Here is an 18214-nt window from a genome sequence, read left to right as displayed (position 1 = left end):
AGTCAAAGAAAAACAAGCATTGCAATCAACTTTATAGGTTTAGTATAAGCCGTAATGATTAAAAGTAGCCCTAATAGGCGTGTTACTTTGTACAACTGGTTATTCTGCTGGAAAATAAATGTAAATATTATTTTTCAAGAGCTGTTTTTCCTTATATTGTCTGTTTCCTCCATTTTCATTTATTTGATTTGATTTAACTTGTAATTCTAAATAAAGTTAGAGGTAAAAAGAAAAACATAACAAAGTATTTAAAACTACGTAATACAATGTTTTTATTATTTCGGTATTATCGTTTCTAAAAATAAAATCATCCAGGACAAAAAGTATTTATTTTTTATTTTTTAAACTTTATTTTAGAAGTACATGAGAAACAATGGGTACATTCAGAAGGAGCATCATACATAAACAATCATTAAGGCCACAGAAACAATACAGCTTTAGTTGTTAATTCAAGGCAAATGAGAAAATTATACATACATAGAAAGTAAATAATAAAATAAGTTGAGTAAGGAGAGGGAATCATTTTACAGTTCAGTGGGAGGTGGCATGTCCAGAGGGGTGGCCAAGGGTGGCACTGGCACCCCTTGAAATCCAATTGGCTGACCCAGGGGCCACCCCAAAATCCTAAAATATGATTGGCTGTTTGCCTTGTCAGAGGTGGGGTTTCTGTTAAAATCTATAATTTGGGATGAGGTAAAAGCTGACAGTAGCGTGACTTTAAAGAGTTAAGCTTAGAAGATTTCTGCCACTTTGTCATGTTTTTTTTTAAAGTCAAAAGTAATATAACAACTGTTTAATACTTTAATGAAAGTAGGTTGCGAAGACAGAAAGGGTAAATGTTATCTATTTGTAACAGAGGTCTAGGGCCTCTACAGTTGCAAGGAATAGAGCGGTGAACACTATGGTGGTGTGAATCCTGTAAAAGACTCACGGAGGCTGAGCTTCTAGTTCAGGAGATTAATTCTGAGAAAAATGTGGTATCTGAGGGAGATACAAATAAACAGTATACAAAAAATACAATAGGAATGAGATAGCTCACATTAGCAATGATAGCTCACATTAACAAAGGGAAAAACACTGCATACATAACTATACTGTTATTATTAAACGCATGATCAAGCCTGTAGGACTCCACAAAACAACTCACAGCATGACAATCAAGAAACTATAACACGTGTCAAAGTTGGCATAATAATCATCACAAAATACTTAAATTGAGGTACTTACATCTGGCAATGACACACAAATATTCCCTGGAGTCTGCAGCTCACCAGTAATGAACACACTAAAAGCCTCATAGACCCAGACTTACTGGAGCCGCTAGTTAACTCTCTGCTCTGTTAAAGGGACAGTGACCTTCCCAGTGAATTCTCACAAAGATATATGCCAGTAACATAACAGAAACACAATGATACAACCGTCATACATTTTGTCTTTCTGAGGTTGTTTAAAGGGCTTTCCTACACTATTTCTAAATGCACTGGCCACCCCTGCCTATGTGAGAGCCTCAGTTGGGCCACCCCAGTCAAAAAGTTCTGGACACGCCCCTGTCAGTGGGGAATTATTTTAGGGAATCGTATATTTTAAGTACTATTGGTCCTTTCATTATTTTTAATGATTTTAAGTATATTTGGAATCCATTTAGAAAAACAACAAATTTGGGGGGATATTTCATAGTTCTGTTTTTATGAATGAAGAATTTTGAGAGGCACAGGATTATGTTACAGCAGATTTCATCACTTTTATTTTTTAATATCAAACCGAAAGTTATGTCATTTATTGAAAAGAAAATTAGAATGGATTTATTTATTTTTTTACTTGTAACCATTCATGGATCTCAGTCCAGATCCAGGACAAAAAGTTACAGCTCAGGAAACAAAGTTACAATGTTTACAAATGTTGGCAGTTGCATTGTGGGAGACAGATGATTGACACGGCCGCCATTTTGCTCCAGCTCTCTCTGCTTCCATTGTGTGAGAGATAGTAAATATCTGACACTGCCAGACAACCACAACACTCTAGGAGCCGTGCGAAGAAAAGGCGCTAAATTCACCCTCGGTAAGTTACATTTTCCCTATATTTTTCATCATAAATAATATTATAAACTGTTTTGTGTGTAAAATTAGACAGATAAAGTTGTTTTGGGGCTGAAATATCGTGTTATTTCGACGCTGTTGAAAGGAGAAAAGGCAGCAGAGAGAAAAACGGCTCAGGACTTCCACTGCTGAAATATCTGCTCCACTTTCAGGGTCGATTTCTACTTCGTTGTTACCGCCTTATAACACCACCGTTTTGAACGCCTACGTGCTCATTTGATAGCTGTACTTGTCTCCTGTGTCTTGTTGTTAGTCTGGGGCGAACACGTTGTTCATTAATGAGGATAAATGTTAAAGTTTACGTCCCGCTCATTGCCTGTACATTGGTAGGTTCATTTAGGTCTGCGGCCATAATCTTGCGGTAGGGGGCGTGGTCGTGGCGCATTGTCCCGCCCTCAACCCTGCAGAATCAAACGCGATTGGTCGTAAGCTTCGACACAGAGACAGCTGATTGGTGTATTTCAGGATGAAGCCCTGTGATTGGTTGGGGTCGGGTGCATTCAGGGCCTTGGTTGGCTGGGCTCCGTGTGTCTGTGTAGCAGCCAAACCAGAGGAAAAGTTGTCCCAGCACAGGCAGCCAAATATGACTCAAGACCAAAGACTGTGAACTTTACGAGGGAAAACAAAAGTCCTTTGTGGAGTTTAACCAAGTGTAACTTAATGCACACAGAGATGTCGGTAGTTGTAGGTGCAAATATTGAAAATATACAACAAATAATCAGTCATGAGTTTTAAAAATCAATCAATCAATCAGACTTTATTTATAAAGCGCATTTTATACAATGACTTTGTAACACAAAGTGCTGTACATAAAAAACAACTTAAAATACAATCAATTAATTAATCCCATCCCACAATCCTAAGATTAAAAACACAATATATGTAACAATAGTAATAAAAACAATAATAATATTAAAGAATAAGTTGCTGAACAAACTGAGGAAACGCTCTTATGATATCTTAATGAGGAAACACGTGTTAAAATAAGAAGTTAAAACTCAACACAGGAAATTCAAATCACCAAAATGAAATATATTTCTACGATAATGAAACACTAAAATATTAACCATTAAAAGAAAATAAGATGCTATACTTAAAATACATAAAGTAGAATAAAAGTGACTAAAATTTGAACTAGATAATAAATAAATAAATGAATAAATAAAACTGTTATAAGAATGAAACTCAGTTAAAAACAAGACTAAAAAGGAAGGTCTTGAGTTTGCTTTTAAAAATGCTGATGCATTAAATAGTGAATGGCATGCAAGGAGCACACTCTCTCTCCTTTTTAACTAGAGGTGTTGTGACCACTGTAGCATCCTAGTCTATTCAGACTGATCTTCTTTGCAAACTTTGATTCAAAGTTGTGTTGAAGTGTTAATAATCTGAGCCTCTAAACATGACCGCAACCACCTCCAGTTTAGTGGATGTTTGCTGAAGTTATCGACCTGCAGTTTTTTAAAAACGTGATGAGCCTATGAGCCATTAAGATCCAAACATATACTTAAAGAGTACTAAGTTTAAAAAGTATCTGAATGAAACTTTGAGCCCAGAGAGAGTGAGAGTCATAAACTTGTGCATGAACACCAGTCTGTAAGTAATCATGGCATTCTGTTGATTTCAGGTGACACTCTGTCGTAATGGCTCGTACTAAGCAGACTGCTCGTAAGTCCACTGGAGGAAAGGCTCCTCGTAAGCAGCTGGCCACCAAGGCTGCTCGTAAGAGTGCCCCCTCCACTGGTGGAGTGAAGAAGCCCCATCGTTACAGGTAAAAGCTTTATTTTCCTTCTACACAGCCTTCACTGCAAAAAACTCTATCTTATAGTATCCCAAAAATCCCATAACATGTCCAGATACAAACCATATTTCAAGATATTCAAAGACTACTGTCCCGTACTCCAGCTGACAGAAGGTTCAGATATCTGACAGAGATAACAAGAACTATAGTGACCCTGTTAGCTGGCCATCGTCGGCCAGAAGCATCCATGGTTGTCAAGTGCGCCAACCACAGATGCTGAAAGTCGCCAGCTACCAGGGTCACAAGTGAAACCGAAACACCAAAGTGTGTTTTGTGTCTGAAAACGTGTGGCTGCTGACGGTATGAGACCCAACACAACATATAAAAACATCACGCCCCGGTCTCTGTATTAAACCACTCAAGTTTTGTCACAGAGAACTGGGTAAATACCACCAGCAGGCACATCCTGCGTCAGTGAACAACAAAGCACTAACTGCTTCATACAAGAACCACACAGTGCAAGACAGCACACACTTCCTCTGGCAAAGTGATTACAAATTATATTTAGGTCCTGTGTACTCTTGGAAGAGAAAAAACAGACTAATGTTGTGATCTGACTGTGACAAAAATGGCTGATAAAATGTAAGTGGACCCTTTTATTAGAAATGTTATCATTTACATTAATTCAATAATTTCCGTCAGGACCACTCTGGTCAAACAAACTAATTATTTTCTTGTAATAAGTTCTGTTTGGTGGTATGGCTCTGTTCTTGGAGCTCCCTGCCCTTCCATGTGCCTACGTGGAATGCCAAACAAAGCCTCAGGTTGGGAGAGCACATCTCTCTTTCATGTGTATACCTGAAAAGCCAAGGAGGGGAGAGCAGCAAAGGCCACCAGGGTACAGAACAGAGTGGGCATCGGCGACAATCTAAACTTAATTGAAAAAAAAGGTTGGCACAATGATGGAGTTAGTTATTTAGTTACATTCAACCTTTTTTAGTGATTCAAATCAGACTGAAAATGTAGGCTCTATTGAGCTGCAGTAAGTCAGATTGTAGCAAACTCGTGACTGAATTGTAATTTAAGTAGGTTTTGTCTGTCCCAGAAATCCTGATACCTCAACATGTCATGCCGGACCTAACAGGTCATCACACTGGGCACCGCACAACCTCCAGTAGCTGGAGGCAGCTGTGAAGTTCATCTAAATGTAGTCCCCAGAAAAGGCCAAGATAGAAGTTAAGCTGTGTGAGAATCTAGATGATGAGATAAACCGAGACATTCACTACATATGGTTGAGCATTTTAAAACACAGAATGGATCCTAAACTTATAAAACATGAACTTAACTTATTGTTTAAACACAGCTTTAGTTTTTTACATTGAAGCTCCATCAAATTAAACTGGGAGCCTGTGATCTGCCCTCAGGCACTGCATTAAAAACAGACAAGACTCTGTAGTCACTGCATAGACTCAAAATCACCTCAAAACCTATCACTTGCTGTGAACACAGTCAAAAATACAGGTTCAAACTGTGTTATGCAAAGAGGAAACCATACATAAACATGATCCAGAAATACCAGCGTCCTCTGTGGACCTGAGCCTTTTAAGATGAACTGAGAGGGAGCAGAAAACTGTCCTTTGGTCTGACAAATCAAAATGTGACATTCATGGATGCTGATTCCTTTACTCCTATGATGTATTGAGCTTCTCCTTGATTATGTTTGTTTCAGGCCCGGAACCGTGGCTCTGAGAGAGATCCGTCGGTACCAGAAATCCACTGAGCTGCTGATCCGTAAGCTGCCCTTCCAGCGCCTGGTGAGGGAGATCGCTCAGGACTTCAAAACTGACCTGCGTTTCCAGAGCGCTGCCATCGGAGCCCTGCAGGTTCGTTACCAAACACATTGTATCAAAGACTGAATCAGTAATCAACTCTGAAATCTTCTCTTGCTGATACCTGTTATCTCTTCCTGCAGGAGGCCAGCGAGGCATACCTGGTCGGTCTGTTTGAGGACACCAATCTGTGCGCCATCCATGCCAAGCGTGTCACCATCATGCCCAAAGACATCCAGCTGGCCCGCCGCATCCGTGGAGAGCGTGCCTAGACAGCCTCCATAATGTCTCACCTCTGTCCTGTTTTTCTTTACCTGTCCCTGTCCTCACTCCTTCACTCTACCTTTCCCACCCACCTCCACCTGTCCCTCTCACCCTCCCTCCCCAGCCTGCCCAGCTTCTCAGTAGACTTTAGAGTAACCCTGATTATGAAGAGATAGAAATATGTTGAAGTCTGGTCTCCATAGGTTTTTTCGTCTTCACCAAATGTTTTTAGGGTACCTTTTTCGTGCATGTTAAAGGTTTGTCAGATCAGAAGCGTACCTGCACACAAACTCATACATTCGTCTTTGGGTTTGGGTGTTGCCCACAGAAGCTCACCTGGATTCTTCCAGGGTGGGCAACCAGCAGATGTGGCTTGTGTGGCAAACAGAGCTGAAGCAGAGGGACGAGTACGAGGGACTAGTCTGCTTAAGGGGAGCTGCAACTTCCACAGCAGGGTGCTATTTAAACTAGTCCTGAGGCCTCAGCCCCTGTCTTACCACCCTCCTCTTCCTCCCTTCTTGCCCAGTCCGTCCCTCTGCCCCCTCTTCCTTCCCCTCCCCTTTGCAGCTCCAGGCTGCACCTCTTCAAACGCCCTCCCTCACCTCTGTAATGTGCTCTGGGAGAGGATGACGGTCTGTTTGTGTGGACGTTTGCTCTGATCTCTCAAACCGCTTGTACTCAACAAACAAGGATCTTTTGGTTGCTTAAGATTATTGATTATTGTTGTGGATATGGTGTCTATTTTTTTTACGCATATAAATCATAAATGCTTCTCTTTACCACTCTCAAAATCATCAAATTAACAGAAAATCAATCAATTTTGTCAACTCATCAGTTTTTATTTTACAGTGATCTGATTTGCAATAGAAAATCAGGAAGGGCTTCTCTGTTTTCAAAGGCAACTTCAATTCTAAAGGCAGCCACAGGGGGGCGATGTTCACCGTCTGCTCCTCTACTCAACTCCTCACTCCTCATCAGTCTCACAAATTATGCTTCTGTCTCTCTCTCTTTCTTTCCACTGATAGACTTGTCACTACAGTATGAATTGATATTATAGTGGAAGTTTCACTGCATGTTTTTGGCTCTGTGTGTCTCTTGCACTCTCTGTAGGTCTAAACATATAATCTGTCCCTTTCTCAAAATTTGTGATACACAATATAACCTCATATTTGTTTTCTTTTATATTTTTCTTATTCCTTGAAATTTTCAGACGTATAAATAAGCTGATCTTTGTATTTTCCAAATTTCTCATATTATGGTGGTAATAAATAGGTGTTAAAAAACCCTGATGTGTGCGTGTGCGATTTATTTCCTTCTCACTGGCTCAGATATAAAGTCAGGGGAGAAACAGGTTCTTGAAAGTTGAAAATCTTATACTTGGTTTTTAATATTGAAGATCCAAAACTTCTGGATTACTCAGAAGGAGGAATTCAGTTTTAACCAGGATAGATTATGTCTGCTCTGAACTACCTCTACCATCTGTCCACAGGTTCAATCAGCATTTCTGTCCTGTTGCTGATTTGCTTAAGCTTCGCAAATAATGTTCATGCCACAAAGTCGGTACGACCCACTGAGTAAAGATCTCTCGTTAGAATGTGTGAAACTGTCTCGGCCGTGTTATGCTTTGGAACATTTCAACCCATCGGGTGTTGTTATCGAAAAGACTATAAGGTGGAGGTTTCCACTAGAACATCGAGGAAGCGGACCCATGAGTTCAACTCCCAACATCTCCCAAGGTTGATGCACCAAAGTTTGATGGAGTTTCCAAGATGGCTTCTTGACCTATCTCACATCAATGCGCAACTTGGGCCAATACACAAGAGCTCATAACCTTTTGTAAGTCTTGTACCTCCCCAGATAGCCAGATAAAAGGATCATCATGGTAATAGTGAAGGAGCTGTGGACAAAGTGACAACCAACAGGTACACCCATCAAGACAACGGCCTAGGAAAAGAGCTCTTATCTCTCAATTATTAGCTTTCTACATTGACTCACCATAAAACCGAGAGCATAATTTAAAATCTGTCTCACCTACACAGCTCTTGAATGTAGGCCTGCTTGTGGTGCTTAATAGGGATGTTCAGAAGTGTCCTAGTCCTGTAAACAGAGATTTAAATTCTGACCAGCTGACGAGTCTGAAGGTAACAAAAAACTCAAAAAACAGAAAAACTGAGCAAGATTTATTCAACACAGGTCAAACAAAGAATCTGAGGGTAAACACTTGGCGAGTGTTATACTGTTCGCAGAGCTGGCACCATGCACCTTTGATCCTCCCTGCAGGTTAATGTCAGTGCCATCTGTGCTTGCATACATCTGGATAGAAGAGCATTACGGCAGTCTCCATCAACCAGAGCTACAGCCCCGGCTAGTGTCAGGTTGCTGTGGTGAAGCTTAAACACAACATAAGACCAGCATTTCAGGACTACAATAATAAAAACAGTATTACACTGTTAATAATTCTGGTTCTGACAAGCAAGGGTGATGACCTTTAACCCTTCAATCAGCTTAACAAGCATGTCCCTAGCACCTGAAGTTTGTAAAAGTAGTATGGGAGGTAGAGCCTTCAGTTATCAGGTCTCTTCACTTTTGAAGTATCTACCAGTCAGTGTCCTGGAGGTAGACACCCTTGTTTCTTTTAATTAAGAATATCCTTAAAACTTTCCTTTTTGATAAAGCTTATAGTTAGAGCTGCCTCATGTTTGGACTAGCTCTTAGTTATGCTGCTGTAGGCTTAGACTGCCAGGGGAACTCACTCGCAGGGATCCTGTCTTTCCCACTCTCTCCTCTGTCTGCCTGTCAAATAGTTGAAGTCTTCCTGTCCCATTAAAGTTACTAACCATAGATCTTTCTGGGAGCCCCTGAGTTATTCTGGATCGTTGCCGTTGACGGCCTTCTGCTGTGGACCTGCCAGACTCCAGCTGCAATAACTGTTAAAACCAGTCTTACTTTTACAACCATTATTCTAATGCTTAATGTGAATCTTGGAGCTGCTTGACTCCAGATGCTATAATTAATATCATCAGTCCTCCCCATTGTGTAGTCATTATACCTGTTAATGTTATTCCTGCTAATAGCACATATACTTTCACCATTATTACTAGAATTGTAACCAAACATCTGTTTTATCTGTTATTGTTTTTGTTGTTGCTCTGTTTGTCTTTATCCCTTACTTTTTCAACATTTCCCTCTATCCATCTTCCCACTCCCAACACAGTCTCAGCAGATGGCTGTTCAACAGGAGTCTGGTTCTGCTGGAGGTTTCTGCCTGTTAAAGGATGTTTATCTTTGCCTCTATAATGTGCTAAATGCTGCAAAGTGCTTTGCATGTTAGGTCTTTGTAAATAATATAACAAAGAGTGAAGTCAGGACCTGAAGTGTCTTAATGTCAAGTGTTTTTCTTGACACTATACAAATAAAGACGGATGGATTGATGGTTTGACTGATGGCTGTAACCTTTTCCCCCCTAACTTAATCACAATAAGTATTTTTCCTCCCATGGTTTTATAACAGGTATAAAACTCATTACATTTTTACTTACTAATGTGCAGTTACTCTGGCTACAGCGGCTATCCATAAGAGAAGTTGTACAAGGGTTACTGTAGGGTACACAATGCCTGACCCAACTAACACTGCTTTTATTACCAGTGCATTGAGAAACTAGGTCAAAGTCAAAGAGCACAAGAGACAGATGATCAAAGATTATGAATACATAAGTACATAAAATGAACATCAAGTTAAATAAAAGACAGGGGCAGGTTTGACCCCTGAGTTTGAAAAGATCTGCAATGATGCTGTAGATTGTTAAAAAAAGGAGTTAAGCGTGTGCCCCATGTACAGAGGCTATAGTTCTCGTTTCTGTGGTCATTGGTTAGATTCCCAGTCATGGCCATTTGCTGCATGTCTTCCCCTGCTCTCTACTCCCCACATTTCCTGTCTCTCTTCACCTGTCCTATCAGTAAAGGCAAAAATCCAAAAGGGGGAAAAATAAGTGGAACTGAAAAGCTGAACATCTTACGACATTTTAAGTTTTGTATCTACAGCCAGTAAAAGGACAAACTCTAGATATTTTAAGAGTTCTAAATCAATTCTTGTGATGTGTCGTCTCGTTGACTTCGTAGGGACTCCAACAGCAGCTGCTTAATCAACCATAGGTATCTGACTTTTTGGAGATACCTGTAGGGACAGATTTACAGTAATAACTTCTTCTGAAATTCAGCAGTGTGTCATTAAAACAGTGCTTGGGCCTTCTAATCTGAGTATGACGTAAGAGAAAAAATGGCCGCCATGTGAATATGGTGAAAAGCTCTTTGTGACGTAATAACACAGCAATAATCAGGAACTACTCTGGGGGGTGGAACGCAAAACTCAAAGTTGAATGACATTTTTCATTCAGGTTTCTTTGTGGCCGAGCTGCAACAGATTATTCATAAAGCAGGAACACATTTATCACATATGGCTCCTCTCCTCTCAACATTTAAAATTCACTTTAAGTCCTAGTTAAAGAAAATAAATCAGCTATTCTTAAACTTGTATCTGTTAGTATACATTTGGACTTTTCCCAAGTAAAGGTTCCCCTCCTTGGACCTTGTGTTGTGTTTTGTGTTCTCTGTGTTCACCTTCCTCAAGGTCTGCGTGGTGCCGTCCATCCCCCATCACATCTGCTGCTCCATGGGATTACACCACAAATGTCTGTCTGAAGCTCTCAGTGCTGAGGGGGAAGATTACAAGTGCACTGCACCCTCGGAGAGAGGTTAACCAATCACTGTGTGCAGACGCAGGGATTAACCAATCACACCAGCAGAGGGAGGGCAGAGGATTAAATTGAGCACAGAGTGGGATTAGGACGTTGTTGAGTGCAGAAAAATGCTTTGAAATGTCTCCCGTTTACTTGTCTCTGTGCTGTAAATCTGTGATCTCAATGTGGTGACCGTGTACATGTTTCAGTACGGGAACATATATCTTATACAAAGCATCAAAAATAGTCAAATGTTTTAATTTTTGTTGCAGAATTATACAAGAAATATCCTGCCATCACAAAATTTGTATAAATATAACTTCATCTGAAGCACTGATCATGTGACTTCTTTAAATGTATTTCAGACAACAATCCTTCAGAATCATTACATCAGGTATATTCATGATTTTACGTCTCCAAAATAACAAACCTACTATTCTATTTTACATAAAAACATCAAAATATGGGGTTACAATTCAACACAAGGGTGGTTGAATGTTACAAAATGTTCAGTCCTCTCTATATTATTCCTCTACAGGACTGTAAGAACACACATATGACATATATTCCCATATTTGATGACATGGTGAAGTTTGCGTGGCAGCAATCAGGTCATGTGGGGATTATCAAGTAGTCAGAGGAGTTGGGGAGATTGGTGCAGTGGTGGGGGTGGGAATACGGGGAACCTCAGTACTGATGGAGCGATAACATTCATGAAAACAGCTGGAGCAAAAGGTTTACTAAACAGCATTGTTGTCAGATGTTTAGGAAAACAGTCTATGCTATGTTAGTTATGGCCCATCATGCTTTTAAAATTAGAAGTATTTTCTGTGTAACGAAATGTATCCCTCTACATTTTACATTGTATTAGTTACTGTGTAAAAATAGTGAGAGGCACAAAGGGTACAAGCTCTTTATCAACTGTGTGACTGCCAGCTGATTGACTGATGTCTCCCATCTGACAGTCAGGTGAGCTAACATGTAGCAGAGGAGAAGAACACGCATGCTTGTGCTGAAATCACAAGACTTGCAGAGTTGGAAATATGTTCACAGGTACAACCTCCCCAGGTCAATAACACATCATCAAAACATTGCTTTCACAAATCAGACACCTCTCCCCAACCAAAGTGAGGTAGACAATAAACTACAACCTGATTGTCATCAGTACAACCTGGATGGTGAGCTGGACTGACTTGATGCGGGGGGACCGTCTACACAGTGCTACAATGACTAAAGATGAAATAAAACTATTAAATAACTTTATAACACTAATGGTCTCTTAATGGCTTTACTGAACTATCTTACCACTCAGGTTAAAAGTGGGCGGGGGTAACTACATCCATAGAAAAAGGTGATGTCCAGAGCTTTGCCTACCTACATGTTTTCATATGAATGACAATAAATAACTTTGTTTGAGCATTTTTTATGTGTTTAACTTTAAAAACTACAAATATCTGTCCCTAAAATCAGAGGAAAGTGAAAGTTAGATAAAGTTTTCTTTATTGTTTTGTCAAATAATACGAAATTCAGATTTATCTACAAAAATTAGATTCTGAAGGGGTGACCAACATGATGTATAGATACCTATACATTTTAAAAGAAGCTGTTTAAGGGAATGAGGAGGATTTTAAAATCTCTACACACTGAAACTTGTGATTCTACTTCCAAGCACAACACCTATAGCCACCAGCTAACAACACAGCAAACATCAACACTTATAAGATCTGGAGTTTGGTATCTTGCCCGAAGACACTTCGGCATGTGACTGCGAGTGCTGGGAGTGACCTGCCACCATTTGTGTCTTTGCTTTAAAGGCTGCTTTGATAGCATGAGGTCAAGACCTTGGTAGCTGAATCCAAACGTAGAAAACTTGCCATATCTCAGCACAGAGTCTCTCTCAACCATAGGTCGGTGTGAGTTTGTAATGACTTACAAGCTTTGTGCCAGTCACTGAAACTTTGTCTCAATTAACTCACAAGTTTATAAAAATCAGGACTCTGTTAAAGAACAAAAATTAATCTATCATTGCATGTACTATGCTGCCTGACATCAGAGTCACACATTACACTGATCAGTTATTCCGACCGATCTGGTCCGTTCCAATTTTTTTCAACTCTTGCAAGAGTGCGAAAGAACAATAATAAATCCAGTCGTGTTACATATTAAGGGGATAGTCTGGGTTTTTTGTAGTTGGCGTAATTGTCAACAGTAGGCTAAGTGTATGACCCACAGGGGATGCCGATCAGCTAAGCTCTTTGTTGAGAAACCAGCCAGGAGAATCGGAAGGGGTGCAAGGCTGTTGACCATGAACCCAGAGACCTCCTGCTTTCAGGAGCAGGCCTTGGTAACAACAGTACTTCAGGACCTTTCTGAATCTGAGGATACCAGCGGTTCACAGTGCAGTCTGCATCACTCTCCATCCAGAGTTCCTTGCGTCACGAACAGTGCTGCTTTACCCACTTTCTTCAATTTTTAGAAGTTAAACCAGAAAACCAGGAAAGCTGAATGGAAGAGCATCTTCAGAGTAGGTTCTCAGCTCTGGTCTTTTTTTTTTTACTGCATAATGACACAACAGATGGTCCACACCATATGTTTACCTCACCAAAATACACTGTATTAGCTGCTGAAGGGGAAGACTGAGCTGAATTAACAAACATTACTGTGTCAGCAGCACCATCATGTTCAGACTATTCTCCAGCCATTTTTTCATGGAAGGGGCCGAGCTGAGCAGGATCCTCTGTTAGTTATAGACTTTTTATTGATGAGTGCCTCGTACAACCCCACTGCAAAAAAAATACTGTCTCCTTAATGATACACAGACTACTTTTATTTAACCTACAGCTATATAAACAACAGAACTGAGAGCAGCATGACGCTGTGTTTGGTTGTTCCCTTGAGAAAGCTTGTCATGGTGAGGTTTTGTTTAGAACAGAGGTTTTCCAGAAATCTGCACTTTCTGCTCACCTATGAATATCATCAGTGGCGGTTCTGGGGAGGGGCCAACAGGGGCCGGTGCCCCTGTAAAACTGAACCTGGACCCCCCTGTGGCCCCCCCTCCAAACAAATATTACAATAAAAAAAGCTTTGGTATCGCTCCGATGTTACAGGCGGAACACATGCGTGTGGCACTTGGTTCCAGTCCCTTAGAGCGCTAAGGGACTCATGTTGAGTGTAAACAGCCAAACAGCTGCTGTCAGTCTGCATTTTGATACAGTACACAGTAGTATATGTCTAGTATATAGGGATGCACTGATGTTTTGCTAGTTTGTTCTCAGCCGGTCCTCGCCCTTCTCAGTCTCTTTTGTCAGGGTTGAATGTGTCCCTCTGACAACACCCTTTGCCCCAGCCTGCCCCCTCAGTAAAATTGGTCTAGAACCGCCACTGAATATCGTATGGTGATAGTTTTTTGCACTTCCCTTCTAGAGTGGAGCCTTTTATTTTTAGTCTATACAACCTGTGAACAAGGGGTTAACTTTTTCAATAAACCCAAAACTTGTTCATGTTAGTACTGAATATTGTGATGATTTCACGTCACATGTAATGTCAGTTATGATATTCTTTCCTGCAAAGTATTAAACAACTTAAAAGTAGCTGTCGGTTTATTTACTATGTCTATTCCTCTTTCACTTTGTTTTCTCTGATAATCTGCTCCTGTAACATCAATAAAGGTGATCTATCTATCTGATCCACCTTGCTCCAGTTGAAATCCTTTCATTGTGAAGTAAATGTAAAGTGCAAAGTAGCTCCCTCAAACGATACCGGAGAGACAACAAGGTGAGGTGGAGAAAGGAGCGTCAGAGATAAAAACCCAGGAAAGGAAGACGGAGGAGGAGGAGATGGGTGAGACGGGTGAGGAGACAGAGGGAGGAAGAGGGGGATAGGGCAATAATCCTAACTAATTCACTTAGGGCATTGCTGAAGGGAGGCTAAGAGGATTGGGACACTCCCAGAATCAGATAAACTAAAATAACCAAGATGGAGTAGTGAGAGCCATGCAGGCCATATGACGAACATGACGGGTCTACACTGGAACGCAACACAGCCACTTCACATCCTCACACACACACTCTTTATACTGACCTACAACATGCGGATCAATTATCACCTCTGACTCAGAGTGAACCTTAACACAAGATATACTTCAGTTCACGGCACAGAGAGTCGACAATCATCAGAGCACAGAGTGTAAAGAATATTTCACTTTAATATTTCACACCACTAAAACAGAAGATCTGGCTTTTCCATTAAACAGGTTGGGATAATAACACTAAAAGCTAACACTGAAATACGCAACATAAATGTTCAAAACAATGCTCAGCTAAACAAAACCAAATTACAAATTTAAATATAGCATAAAGTAATAATAAATAGTTTCAGAGCTCTTTCCTGTGACAGCAGCTCTCCCTCCACTATGACAAGTTTAAAACAACATGAAACGTGTTTGTGTCTGCGGTAGACAGTCTCTTTCAGCAAAATGATGGCTCAGTGTGTTTCCAGAATCTTCCTACAAACTTTTTAAAGGCTTTTGTTCTCTTATTCAACTCAGCATGTAGACGTTAACAGATCTGATTTACAGTCAGGCAGTGATGAAGACAGCCTTGGTGCCATTCTTCAACAGGGTCATTCAGATAAATTCATTTCTACAGAGGTCGCCTTTAAAAACAAACAAAACCTTACAAACAAACAAACAAACAAACTGAAAAGAGTCTTCTGTGGCTGATCTGCTTCCCTCTTTCTTCCCACACTGGCTTTTTAGAGGACCTGGAACTTCCAGGAGTTCTGGTCCTTGTGGTCCAGGCAGTCCATTGTGGTGAAGCCGAGTTTCCAGGCCTGCTGGTCCTTGTAGTCGAGGCAGTCCACAGAGGTGAAGCCAAGGGAGGAGGCTGTGCTATAGCCCTGTGAGGACAGCGAGGCAGGGGACTGGCTCAGGGAGCCCCCCATTGAGGGCACAGTGATGGGGCTGAGGGCCCCCACGGTGCCCGACAGCTGCGAGTGCATGGGGGACAGGTAGGCGCTGCAGTCCAGGCCAGTGAAGTAAGAGGTGGTGCTGGCGTAGCCTTGGGTGTAGGCTGATGGCTGGCCGTAGCTCATGGGGTAAGGAGAGGGCCGCTGCATGCAAGGGGCTGAGGAGGAAGCCAGGGGGTCAGGCAGCGGCGAGATAGCAGGGCTCCAGATGGACACAGCCGTGTTCCCGGTGCTGGAGCTCGGGGCCAGGCTGGGGCCGGACTGAGCTGAGGAGGGGCTGTAGGATCCAGAAGGGTTGGGGAGAGGGTCAGGGGCGCTGGCTTCCTGCACTGGAGAGGCCTTCTTTTTGGGTGGTCGGGGCTTAGACTGGCCGCTGCTCTGCTGCTGTTGCTGACGACACTTTGCACGGCGGTTCTTAAACCAAACCTGGAGGAAAAAGAAAGGACAGAAAACAAGAGTCAGGCTTTAAAATGTGTGTCTCTGTCTCTGCAATATTTCAGGTTTAGACACATTAAGACGGTTCAATGTTGAATTCATGTTTCATGTATTAATGTATTTCCCTGTGTCAACACTGTGGTACTGTGGAATTTGATACTTTAGGAAAATTTAAACCTTCAAGCTGAAAAAGTCATTAAATTGAAATCAGTCAATGGAGAGGTAAAAAAAAAAAGGCAGGTGTGATTCATGTAATCAAGGTGTTTTGTTGCAGGAGTTAAAGTTGTAGAATAAAGGTAGGTGCTGTCTTAAAACTTAATAGGATGTCTAGTGTGACTAGTAACCCACAAACACTGAACAGATCGGCCTTCACTTTAGCTGTAGCCTACTTTTTCCTCACCTGAACACGTGACTCCGGCAGGTTGATCTTTAGGGCCACCTCCTCCCTCATGAAGATGTCTGGGTAGCGGGTCTTGGAGAACAGCGCCTCCAGGATGTCCAGCTGTGTCCGGGTGAAGGTGGTGCGCTCTCTGCGCTGCTTCCGGGGAGTAGCTGCATATACAACCGACACTAATATTAATATTATTAAAGGGTGTTTGTGGCAGCAGGAAAAAAAAAAACATACTCTTACATTGATATATTCGTTTAGGTGATTATTGTCTGGACTATTTTTGTCAGGAAAACAACAAATACAGAAATTAACGGGCATCTGACAGAACAATCTGATGTTAGTTATCCCGACCTGTCCTCTTATATGCTGCCTGTAAACATTTTTAAGTCCGAAGTGTATTTTCCTTTTAAATGAAATTATGAAAATATTCTCTGCGTCTTGAAATTATTCCAGTTTTCCGTTTTAATAATTTAAATAAAGTTCGTACGGTCAGAGTTATATAAGTCTGTTCTCGGTAGACTGATGCCGATGTTAATTGTTAAAGGAGAAAGTAAAGATACAGATGCATGACAGATATCTCAGAGTCAATGATGTTTCGGATTTTTCCGATGGTAAATGTGACAAACATTCAAAAAGCGACCGTGAAACTTAGTTTGTTTTCTGACAGACACCGGACACAGATTTTGTGCGGGATATTCCAAACATGGCTCCGAGTATTGTCTTTGTGAAATGCTGCCTTAGTATATCAACACATTATACAAAAATTGCGACGGTGAATTTACGCACAAATGAAGGGAGTCACTTTTTACTTTCTCATTCCTCAGATATTCAATTTCCCCTTGGATCGAATTAGTGTAGTAATGATCACTTTATATAACCTTTTAACATGTAGTCATTGTTGTACAATTTTTTTTTAAATTAGACCTTGGCTCTTATGAAACGAATTATTTATCCTCTTTTAATTTATTTTCGTGCGTTACAGCATTACGCACAGCCAACGCGTCTTTACGCACAATTTTGGCTCGAAAGTGTTTACTCGAACGAGAAGCAGAAGGAGACTAAAGGGTGAAAACATATATTTTTAAAAGTTTTTTAAATCATACAGTTTTTACTTACATGGGTAAGCGACGGTGGTGTGCAGCACATCCATCCCTGGGCCGGGCAAATTTAACCCGTTCATGGTGTAATGGGGTTGCTTTATGTAGGACATCATCCTTGCAGCTGCCTTTTAAGTCCTGTCGCTGACTTGAATGTCGGACACGCAACAAACAGCGAGGCCCCTCAGAGTGCTGCTGCGGCAACAAGTCTGTGCGTCCGGTCCAAACCGGCTGCGAAGAGAAGCGGGACGCGCGGAGTTCTCAGAAACCGAAACTGTTTTTCTTTTTTTCTTTCTCTCTCTCTCTATCTCTCTCCCTGCAATTACAGCTATTTCTGTGTGTCAGCTGAGCAGCAGAGCGCACTGCTGCGCACTCAACATCCGAACCGCTTCTGACTGTCACAGTTTAGTCATCACACAGGTGAAGTTGTCCCTCAGTGCCTCTGCGCCTTGGAGAGATGCTCCACTGAGTTTCTTTACCGGCACACGCTGCTAATTAGAGGCAACAAGTAGCTTCAACAAACCCCTCCCACCATCGCACACACATTTACATCCTGACACACGCGCGCACACGCTCGAGTGCACACAGAAAAGTCACAAGAAATAATAAAGTTTATTGTGAGTTAATGATCTGATTTTAGTCTTTCACATGGATTTGCTCTAAA

General features: G+C 41.3%; 2 protein-coding genes across 3 annotated transcripts; one reads left to right on the top strand and one right to left on the bottom strand.

Moving 5' to 3' along the window:
- Positions 1-1921: 1921 nt before the first annotated feature.
- Positions 1922-7211, top strand: h3f3c (H3 histone, family 3C). Its single transcript, XM_034683628.1, has 4 exons — positions 1922-2058; positions 3721-3864; positions 5564-5717; positions 5807-7211. Exons 2-4 carry the CDS (start codon positions 3737-3739, stop codon positions 5933-5935), a joined length of 411 nt encoding a protein of 136 aa, XP_034539519.1. The 5' UTR covers positions 1922-2058; positions 3721-3736; the 3' UTR covers positions 5936-7211.
- A 7660-nt stretch (positions 7212-14871) lies between these two features.
- crx (cone-rod homeobox) lies at positions 14872-18004 on the bottom strand. Of its 2 annotated transcripts, none has more exons than XM_034683819.1 (3): positions 17570-18004; positions 16463-16632; positions 14872-16053 (listed from the first exon to the last, which is right to left on the bottom strand). In XM_034683819.1, exons 1-3 carry the CDS (start codon positions 17664-17666, stop codon positions 15415-15417), a joined length of 906 nt encoding a protein of 301 aa, XP_034539710.1. In that variant the 5' UTR covers positions 17667-18004; the 3' UTR covers positions 14872-15414. The 2 variants fall into 2 exon arrangements, with proteins under 2 accessions (XP_034539710.1, XP_034539711.1); XM_034683820.1 differs by having other exon boundaries at positions 16463-16614.
- Between the last annotated feature and the right edge of the window lie 210 nt (positions 18005-18214).

This window comes from Notolabrus celidotus, chromosome 5 (assembly GCF_009762535.1).
Source record: "Notolabrus celidotus isolate fNotCel1 chromosome 5, fNotCel1.pri, whole genome shotgun sequence".
Classification (NCBI taxonomy): domain Eukaryota; kingdom Metazoa; phylum Chordata; class Actinopteri; order Labriformes; family Labridae; genus Notolabrus; species Notolabrus celidotus.
The sequence above is the reverse complement of the archived record's forward strand: the minus strand, read 5'-3'. Positions and strand labels throughout refer to the sequence as shown.

Excerpts from the sequence above, each read along its gene's own strand:
- h3f3c (XM_034683628.1), top strand. The coding sequence starts at position 3,737 with ATGGCTCGTACTAAGCAGACTGCTCGTAAGTCCACTGGAGGAAAGGCT. Across the intron at positions 3,865-5,563 it reads AAGAAGCCCCATCGTTACAG|GCCCGGAACCGTGGCTCTGA; the intron begins GTAAAAGCTTTA and ends TGTTTGTTTCAG. Across the intron at positions 5,718-5,806 it reads CTGCCATCGGAGCCCTGCAG|GAGGCCAGCGAGGCATACCT; the intron begins GTTCGTTACCAA and ends CTCTTCCTGCAG.
- crx (XM_034683819.1), bottom strand. The coding sequence starts at position 17,666 with ATGATGTCCTACATAAAGCAACCCCATTACACCATGAACGGGTTAAAT. Across the intron at positions 16,633-17,569 it reads CACCACCGTCGCTTACCCAT|TGTCGGTTGTATATGCAGCT; the intron begins GTAAGTAAAAAC and ends TATTAATATTAG. Across the intron at positions 16,054-16,462 it reads TGCCGGAGTCACGTGTTCAG|GTTTGGTTTAAGAACCGCCG; the intron begins GTGAGGAAAAAG and ends TTTTTCCTCCAG.